Source organism: Cyanistes caeruleus, chromosome 13, assembly GCF_971803275.1.
Source record: "Cyanistes caeruleus chromosome 13, bCyaCae1.hap1.1, whole genome shotgun sequence".
NCBI classification, from domain to species: domain Eukaryota; kingdom Metazoa; phylum Chordata; class Aves; order Passeriformes; family Paridae; genus Cyanistes; species Cyanistes caeruleus.
In genome coordinates this window covers 1,472,501-1,482,503 of record NC_141713.1, presented here as the reverse complement: position 1 = coordinate 1,482,503, position 10,003 = coordinate 1,472,501, and the positions used below count along the sequence as shown (strand labels likewise).

Below are 10,003 nucleotides of genomic sequence, written 5' to 3'. Positions count from 1 at the left end.
TGCGCCGGTGTGTTCTCCTCACAGGCTGCCTGGAGTTCCTATCTCTTGTTAAAGGCTTTTGAGGTCCCTGCTCTGGGAAAGCAGCTGTGCCAGGAGTGTGAGATATGTGAGGAAACATCACTCTTTTAAATCTCAGTCCTGAAGTTTATTGTCACTGCTTCGTGAGGTTTGTTTTAAAATTGAGTTTTTCCAGCTTTTCTACACTCAGTGACTTCAAGTCATTTGCTTTGTATTCTCCGATTTATAATAGTACAGAAGCCACATGGATCTTTTTTCCCTGTATTTAGGAATAATTTAATTTGAATTAAATCCTACCTAACCCCATGGGGTTTGGTTACAGGTATGATTTTTGTCCTAACTTGCTTTTTAGATTCAAGACCTTCAGAAGCTTAAAATGGAAAAAAACAACTTGAAAGGAAATGCAGAAGCCATGGATATTTGTGACCTCAGAAAAGCAACTGAAAGGACTGAACTTGGGCTGAGAGTAAGTAAAATAGAGCAGATCCAGAAAATGATTCCGTTTTTTAAGTCTGTGTTAATCAATCACTTGGGCCACATATTTGTTGTCTTATAAGAGCCCTTTCCAATCAGCAGCTGATGAGATTACTCAGACATTACAGTTCAGAATTATGGCTCCCTTTTTTGGGTCATCAGAATTAGCTGATCTTGTGCCCATAAGCCAAAATCAGATTTTAAGTCTGACAGAGGCACAAAGTTTATCAACTTTTCAGTCAAGCAAAGACCTGGAGTGCTTAATGAACCCAGTTAAATAAAATTAATATCCTTTATATCTTTGTAATAGGCTAAATATGTTTTCCCCTCTAACAGAAACACGCTGAAAATTATATAAATGTTGTAAATGGCCAAGAGTTAACTCTTTCTTCAGCTGGTAATAAAGAAGAAAATTCCAAAGAGCCCCCTAAGTGGTAAGTGAAACAGATATTTTATTGCAGCAAGACACAAAAACTGAGGTGACATAATCATGTCAAGCAAATGGGAGTATTGACCTAGAAAAAGTTAGTAATTTCCTATTAAAATCAAAGTGACTTTTGATTTTAAGTTAAAAAAAAAAAAATAAAAAATGTAAGTGCAATTCTGAGTGGCTCCAGAAGTGCTCTGCTAAGTCCTGTGATTTTAGTTTTGCTAAACACAAATTTTAATAAAAACACAGTCATTTGGATAGAGCTAGATGAAAGCAGAGTGGGTTTTATAGGTAAAATCCAAGTAATTTTTAGGAACCTCACTGCCTGTTTCTCTCTCAATCAGGAGTCTCCCTTTTGGTGCCTGTCAGAAGCAGCTGGTTTTGCCACGAGTTGAGCCCGTGACTGTCCAGAGGTGCAGCAGATCAGCCCCACGTGTGTCCCAGGGCTCTCAGGTCTGAAATCCCACCCTGATTGTTCTGCCAGGGGCCACATTCCATGGGTGCTCCGTGCATTGTGCATCCCATAATGCTCTGGCTGCCCATGGATTCAGGCTTTGATAACAGCCCACGACTGAAAGCGTTAAAAAATCCTCAGCAGAAGGAGCAGCTGAGGCAGGAACCTTCTCCCAGCCCAGGATTACATTTAATTTGGGAAAGATTCCATCCATGCAGGTGTGGAATTGGCACTTCCCACTCCAAGCTGACAAAGCCACTTTTATCAGGTGTCTTTTTATTAATAATTCCAATTCTTGTTATCCTGTGTGGCACTTTTTCCCCGTGCATTGATCACATCCCTGTCAGCCTGAGCGAGGAGTTTGCATTGGGAATCATCTCCTGTTTTAATTGAAAGGTGCTCAATTCCCCCCCAATTCTATTTTTTTAATAGCACCAGCAGTTTCCTCCCTGCATTACGGTGTGTTATAGTAATAAAATAAATACCACAAAAGCACTGATGAGGTGAAAATTGAACTTTCTGTCTCTGTGCAGCCATGTGGGTAAAAGAGTAATTGGCTTGGATAATAACTTGTGTTCTTACAACCCCAAATCTAAATGAGCATCTCATTGATACATTTGCTTGTAATTACCATCAAAAGAAGAGAGAATATATAGTGCAGATAAATAAATTAAACCATTTTTAGTGCTTTCACAAATTGACACAGTTGTTCAATAGTTCAAGTGCACATCTAATGATTCTTGAACTTTTTATGGCATATTTTATTTGTAAAAATTGGAATTTTCCTGGATTTATTTTTATGTTGATACAAAAGAACATTCACCAAAGTATTTTCAACTTCTACTCTATTAAAAACATGGAGCATCCTTCTGGGTTTTACAGGTATGCTTTAGGTATTTCTTAGACCAAGAAGAAACTTGTAATTTTCTGTCCACTGGGATTTAAATCATCATGATTTTTATTAGCAGAATAGCTGAACTCATTCCATGCAGATCACAGAACGCATTAAGAACTATGCTTTAATTCTGATTACTATCAGGGTTTTTTAATTCCTCATTTACTAATAATCAAGTGCTGTGCCTGCAGTGAGCTGTTGTGGTCCATCAGGGCAGCGATTCCTGAATCCCAGACCCAGCCAGGGTGGACTGGATCCGTGTTATCCTCTGTGAGGAGCGTGCAAACCACAACACAGAGCCAGGGAGTCAAGCCTGACTGGGCTTCCCACTCCAAATTTAACCCAAAAGTGTGCAGGTGTGGAAATTGCAGAGCTGGGAAGTGAAGTGATTGAACAAAGTCTGATAACAAAGTGTCTATGTGGATAATAGTTCAAGTCATTACAAAGTCTTCCATCTAAATAAAGGCACTTTGTTGGTTTCCCCAGTTCTGTGTGGAGTCAAATAATATTAATTTTTGTTATCATTTTGCAAATTTACAACATGTTAACCGGTTTCTGCCTCTAATCATTTCAGCCCTGGTGCAGTTGTTTTAAGGTTATCCCTATTGTATATTTCAGCAGCAGGTGGAAATGGATTTTAAAATTATGCTTGACCCAGAGAACACGGATAATAAAGCTGGTTTAAAACATCCCAATGATGAGACCAGACTGCCACTTATAACTAAGAAAAAATCTGCTCCTGTAAGTAACTTTTATTATTTTCTGGGTATATTATATGCATTTTTTTACACTATTACAGTTAATATTTATCAGTCCTAAATAAAATATTGACATGAAAGTAATTTCCTCAAAATTTCTTGCTTTTTGACATGGGTATTTAAAGATCAAAACAATTTCAGTGGTAATACTGGGGAAAAGAAGCCTGAAATGTAACAGGTTTATGTCCCAAGATCCCAATCCAGCAAAAATAGGAATATACATGGGATGTGCATGGTCAGTAATCTCAGGAGAATCAGGCAGAGTAGATAAACTGGAGTTTAGGGATTTCTGACCCAAAGATGCAGGAAGAATTAAAAGCCCATTCTTCTCTCTGCTCTGGGAATGTTCAAATCGTGCAAAATGAAGTTTTGGTTTTTCCAAATTTCTCTCCTGCAACTGCAAATTTCGGTTCTGCTGCCAATTCTGCAGCTGAATGTAAAGATGATATTTTTAGCAAAGAATGCTTTCAAAAAAAAAAAAAAAAAGAGTAGGCACAGCCATCCTTCCAAAAAATCAATTATGTTCACAAATTTAGCACAGCACTGTGGTCCACACAGCCAATGGCCTCACATGGGGATGCTCTTCTACAATTTAATTTATGTGACAGAAACATCCTGCAGCAAGCTCGGTGCTCTAGGAGAGATTCTGGGGTGTTTGGTTTTAAACAACATAAAGAGAGTCTGTGAATGGCACAGTTGTGAGCTGCCACTTATAAAAAATGATTTTTGGAAAGCTGTTGCCCAGACTAAGAGGTGATTTGTCTAACCCTGTGATAATAGAGTTAATTAGAAAAAAGCATCATGGCTAATAGCTTTTTAGAACCACTCTAAAACACTCACAGAGAGGAATATTATCCGACTGCAGAGAGCCATGTGTTTTACCACTCTCCCTAAAACATGCACTGAGCACAGAAAACTTCCTTAAATTACAATCATTTAATGTGAATTACTCAGGCTCCCAGATACATATTTACAGTTTCTGTGGAGCTGACAGGCTGAAAAACCAAGCAGGTATTTCCTCTCTTATTTATTCTCTTCAGAGTTTTCGAATCTTAGGACACAATGTATGGTTTGGGATGTTCTGCCTTCGCTGGCTGTAAAATTTTTGCAGGTGGTATTTGCAAAATCCACTGCTGAGACGCGTTCGTTGTTAAAGGTGGCGTCTACCAGTAGCTAAAGGAGGGATTTTATATGATCTATATGATTATACGTGATATATATGATTATTCGTAGTACCGCCAATGAATCTGTGCGCAGCTGCGGCTCTAAAATGACGTTAATTCGGATAAAATTTAGATTAAAGTCGCTGAGGGAATGGGCGAGCGGCCGGCAGGGGGCGCTGTCCGTACGCGCACGTCCCTCAGGCCTCCGCGGGGTCAAGGAGCGGCTCCCCACAAAAAAATCCCTGGAAAAATCCCCTTTCACCCAAGTAAATTAAAAACTAATTGCTTGTCTCACGCCATTCAGGCGTATTCCAGGAGTTTTCGACGAGGGTTGAGCGGTTGAAAGCGAGGTGAGGTTAAAAAGTCGGGGTTTGAGGTGACCTGAGGGGTCAAGCACAAATCTACCCGGACTTTTTGTTATCCTGCCATTCCAGTAGTTGGAAGAATCATTAGTCAGGATTTCATTGTTTCACCAAAAATTATGCCTTTTCTTGCTCTTTTGGTATTATAAAGTTGCTGATGCTGGATTTTATCATAGAAACTAAGAACAATTAACTGTTGCCCTTTTGGACCTTTTAAGGTCTAATAATAATGCTTCATCCTCTGCCAAGTTCTGTAGTTATTTTAAAATGAGGGCTTTAATTCTGTTTGAAACACACACCGGGCAACACTTTCTTTTGCAGCCTATATCTGGATAAGAGATGAAAAATGATGAGTGGATAATTATTAAATATGTATACTTCCCATGGAGTATTCAGCCAAAGGAACAGTAATCTGAATTGCAGTAAAAATAATTCTGATGCACTGCTGCAATGTAGGAAAGATTCACAGCTCTGCCTTCTGTTTTCATAGGAGTGCTGTTCTGTTATAGAATTATACTGGCACTTTTGGGTCCTTGTTTTCTTATAAATGTATATTATACTGTAAACTTAGGAACCTTTTCATTTATTCATGAGGTAGAATTTAATACGGTGATGATTTCTAGCCTTTATGAGTTGCATCTTATCTAGTGTGGCTGTAATGGTGATGGCAGTGATTCTGGGGCTTTTTTTAAGCTCACTTGTTTGAGCACAACCATTCTAATCAAATCTTCAATTATTCATTCTTTATTCAGCATTTGCATGCTGCTAATCATCAATGCTTATACCTGAAAGTGTATTTATTTTCAAAATTATAAAGCAAGGCAGGGAATTTCCTTAATTTCAAGCAACTAGAAGAAGTTGTAGAAGGAAACCAGGTCTTTTGATGCCCCACACCTGATTGTGTTTTTGGCTCTAATTACAGCCAAAGCAGAGTTTGGCAGTGGTGGCAGGATGAGACTTAAACAAATTGAAGTCACACTACAGTAAATCAAAAGAAGCTTCTTGCATTTGTATTACTGTGTGTAATCATAATAAGCAGCATGGTGATTGAATAAAATCTTCTTGTCACTAAAAATAAAAAGGAAATAATTGGTGAGAGAGAGTTAACAGATGAGTGCAGTCAGCATCCTCTCAACCTGGAAATGGGAATGTGAAGGTCACCCCCATCTCTTCTGACAAACGCAGAACGTTTTGTTGGTAAACAAATTAATCTTTGGAAAGGTCACCATTTGTTTTAAGTTTTTATCCAGTTCTTGTCATCTGGAATTGGAGATTGAGTGTCATTTTGCAAGGCAGGGGTGCAGCCAGAGCTGCTGAAGCTGTTTGTGTGCATCTCAGCATTCCCTGACAAAACTCCGTGCCTGATTGGGATGCCATGGGCTGCTGGTTTGCAGCTGGCTCTGGACAGGAACGGAGGCTCATCCCTGAATTCCAATCAGTTGATCCTACAAATCCTGCCTGGTGTAGGCTGGCCCTCTGCCCACCAGTAAAACATATTGTGGTTCAAGCCAGCAATTATCTCCCTCGCTCCCTTCTGTGCTGCTGCTGGTGCCTGTTTCAAAAAGCAGATGTGGGATTCACCAAAGTTCTCCCTCTATTCTCTTTCACACCTGTTAGGGGGGAATTCTGATGGATCTGGATTTCTGGGAGGGCCAGGAAAAGGGGCAAAGCTTGATTTTTCCGAATATGTGGAAAATTGGCAGTTCAGCGCTATCTCTGGTTACTCTAAAAGCTTAGAGAAGGTAAGAGTAACACAAAAACTGCTGTTAAAGATGCAATTCCAAATTTTTCCAATTAAATTTGGCTTCTCCAAGCACTTTCCTGACACTCTTCTGAACATACTGAAAGGTGACCTTAGTTCCATTTATTTTATTTTGCTGTGCTTCCTCTTTCCCTTCATAGGAGAAAGTGCTGTGTCCATCAAATCCTGACAGAAACTTCTTAACAACAAATATGACAGTTTGGAGAAGATAGATGGAACAATAAATTAATCTGTTATATCCCTTTTTTCCCATCACTATCAAACCCTTCAATTTTCTAATATTTATTTACTAAATCTCATCTCTCTATTCCTGCTTTGGTACACACTACTCATCTTTTCCCTGTATTTAATACTAGGCTCTCTTTTTTATTGGAGGAAAAAAATACTTACAAAGATATTTACCAAAAAACCCCACAAAAACAACCACATAAAAAGATGTTCTAGTTAAATATTGCTAGATAAAAAGAAAACAAATAGAGAACTAATCAGAAAAATCCCTGTGGTGTTTCAACAAGTGCCCTATTTAAAATGAAGCAAAAAGAAAAAATAAAGTGGGAGAGGTTTATCCACAGGAGAAAAACACTTTAGAAAGGGTAATAGAATTGTTTTTCTTGTGTCCCAGGTTAATTACACTCAGAAGCACTTGAAATGAAAAAATAGTTTTTTAGCACACTCCAAGCATATTTTAAGGCAAGTCAGCCTTGGTCTGCCCTGCAATTTAAGAGCTCCCTTCCAGCCCTGCAAAACTGAATTTTAAAAGTGCTCATGATGAAGCAGTGATGTTAAAAGTAAACCTTTCTCTTGCAGTACTTAATATTACTTTTGAGGTCTTACTATAATCATGTTGGCTTATTTTTAGTGACAATAACTCCCAAAATGAAGGCAGTTTTGCTTGGGTGTCTCCCTGAATTCTTCAGGAGGGAGCCAGTGCAGCAATCAGAGTGCTGGAAGAATGTGGAAAGGTGGAGGGGTTGGGTGGAATTTCCATGGGGAGTTGTTTTGGATCAGCTCCACTGTGGTGCCTGTCCTACTGAATGATGGCACTGGGCAGTGTAAATGAGAGATTAAATTATATTTCTGTTGCATCAGTCCTTGTTTTAACATCATGCCTGCGATGGACTTTATAGAAATTAAAGGATACAGCAAAAAATAATTAAATATCTATCTCCAATTTAAAAAACAAACAATCCTCCAGGCTGCTTTTGAACTCACACACTCCACCTGAACTGCTTTTCCTTGCAGCTTACTACATCTCTGTGGACACAATGAAAATAAATGTATTTCATGTGCTGTTTATCATAACCAAACCTCATAACTGGGATTTAAATTAGGATAAAACTGACCAGGAGTAAAATCAGTGCTGCCTTACTGCTACACCAGCAACAGTCTGGAAGAGGAATCACTGTTTAATTTGATTTCTTGCCTTTTATATATTTTTGTTGTGGCCTCACCAAGCTGCTGGGGCTGAGGGTGAGCAGGAAAATGTGGTTTATAATTTTATTTTCTCGGTATCAAACCACTTACATGGCAGCAGACATAAAGTTAACCTTTGTTCCATGGTTATTGCTATTTTCTTGGAAGACCAGGACATGAGGATTCATCCTTCTCCATCCCTTAAAACAGAATGCTCCATAATGGCCATAACCTGAAATGAAGGGCTGGAATTTCTCTGAAAGGTTCTCTATTACGATAAAAAGCACAGATTTTTCTCTCCCTCATCTCTTGTGGGCAGTGTTGTTAGACAAATTGGGAGGAAAGATTAGAATAGTTAATTTTGATCTGTCTCATTTCCCTCTTGGGAGTTCCTTCTCCCTTTCTAGAAAGTTGCTGGCTGCTGTTATTCAATAATTAGGACACAACAGTGCTCCAAGATCCTGGTGATGGCCTGGATTGTACTAAAAGCTTGATGATCATTCTTTAAAAGTTAATATTTTAAAATATTTATTTTTCCTTCTGGTTCCTTGCCTGTGTATGCATTTTATATTCTTTAACAGTGTTCTGTCAAGAAACGCTGTATTTACACTGCTCTCCTTAAAACTGAGCAAACTGCCTGAGATTCCCTCATTAAACAGTACACAAGACATCAATTAAATTTAATTAATTTTATTTTAAATTACTGAAGTAACAACGGTAGACAATACTGTAGCATGTTCACAAGTAATAAAAGGAGTGGTGCACTGTTAAATCTTAATGAAACAGTCGTGGCAGAAATTATATTTGTTATTTATTGCTGCAGGAGTAGAGGAGTGTCTGTAAATCCCAGATTTCCCTGTGTTCAAGGAGGTTCTGTCTCTTCCCAGATGTGCAGTCAGAAGCCAGGGAAAGGTCCCACAGCCTCCAGCCCTTGGGCTTTGCCTGCCTTTCACTCCCCAGGTTTTCCCTTACCCCTGACAGAAGAAGACACCCCAAAAGGTGAGTCCCAAAGGCCCTCTGGGTGCTGCTGGGCTGCTCTTTATTTGGGAATTTTTTAGGGTGCCAGGTTCATTCCTGCCACCTCCAGACTACCAAAAATTGTGATTTTAAACATTGCAAAGGGTAGGGATGAGCTTTAGGCCACTTTCTGCAGGTGTAGAGTGTGTCCTGCTGAGCATCATCCTGAACCAGTTCTTGGAACCCACAGGCTTCAGCTGCTGCTGCAAAGAATTGTGTGGTGGAGGTTCCTGTATAAATACCAGAGAAACTATCATGATTAACAGCTGGTTATTAATTGTTCAGTCTTAACTAGGCTTGGACTGTTCTAGCAAGCAGTTTATAGTTGTAATTACATGATTATATTGTGTTTTACAAGAGTTAATTCTCATGTGTTCTGCATATTAAATTGCACTGTACAAGCATATAATTTTAGGTATACAAATATATTTCAGAATTAGCACTGGTTCAATATCTTGCATGTATTTGTCAGTTTTTATTGGCACAGCTCACCTTCCTCCTGGGTAAAATACTGTCTGTTGAAAGATAGGAATCTTTCAATTAAAGGAAACTGCTAGTTTTGTAGTGTTGATGTAGAACTTGGGTCTGCCTTTGCTTAATACTTTCTTGGTTGCCAAGAATTCGTTTTTATTTCTAGCTGGAATTGTTCAGGAGTGTCACCTTCTTGTAGGTGGCCAAAGGCTCATCCTTCCAGCAGCAGAGAGAACTCTGCCAGCCCCTCCTGTTGTGTCCAGAGCAGCACCTTTCCCTGAATTCCCCAGGCAGCACAAGAAATCAGCTGTAGGTGAGTGCAAAGCATTGATAACAATCTTCAGCTGCATCTCCAGCTTCACTCTCAGCTTTTATCTCACAAGGAAAGAGCTCTATGATGAGCAGTCACCAAATTCTGCAGAGTATAAAGCACAGGAAAATGCTGTGTCTTGCAACGGGGTAGGAATCAGATTTCTTCTCCCCTGGAAGGGTTTGGTTCATTTCTGGGCTCCTCCTGGGTTCCCACCTGCCCATTTGAAATTTTAAGCACCCAAATCTGAAGCTGTGCCCAGTGTTAAGCCAGGGGTGCTGTAAGTCATGACTGTCACCTGCTGATCAGGCCTCTGTTTGCCATGGGATTAAATTAATAACTGGTAATAAGTCAATGAAACCTTCAAACCATGTTTTATTTCTGCAGGAGAGATCAGTAGCAGGCTGGACCCTGAGCACACAGACACCATCACCTTCCCAAAGCCAAAGGAAGTAATTAATGGCACATCTTCCTCT

The 10,003-nt window shown here is 39.4% G+C and overlaps 1 protein-coding gene across 43 annotated transcripts in view; it reads left to right on the top strand.

Annotated features, from left to right (window-relative positions):
- The window catches only part of IQCH (IQ motif containing H), a 71,768-nt gene that overhangs the window by 20,074 nt on the left and 41,691 nt on the right, over positions 1 to 10,003 (top strand). For 8 of the 43 annotated variants that reach the window (XM_086849647.1, XM_086849646.1, XM_086849648.1 and 5 more), the window contains 8 exons: positions 25 to 166; positions 371 to 484; positions 829 to 926; positions 1,267 to 1,375; positions 2,893 to 3,012; positions 8,617 to 8,728; positions 9,417 to 9,530; positions 9,915 to 10,003. The exon at positions 9,915 to 10,003 is cut by the window's right edge and continues 126 nt beyond it. In XM_086849647.1, coding sequence (XP_086705773.1) covers positions 395 to 484; positions 829 to 926; positions 1,267 to 1,375; positions 2,893 to 3,012; positions 8,617 to 8,728; positions 9,417 to 9,530; positions 9,915 to 10,003 — 732 coding nt within the window. In that variant the 5' untranslated portion in view covers positions 25 to 166; positions 371 to 394. Of the gene's footprint in view, positions 1 to 24; positions 167 to 370; positions 485 to 828; positions 927 to 1,266; positions 1,376 to 2,889; positions 3,013 to 8,616; positions 8,729 to 9,383; positions 9,531 to 9,914 lie in introns of all 43 variants that reach the window. The other 35 variants (XM_086849639.1, XM_086849641.1, XM_086849643.1 and 32 more) reach the window with 9 other exon arrangements.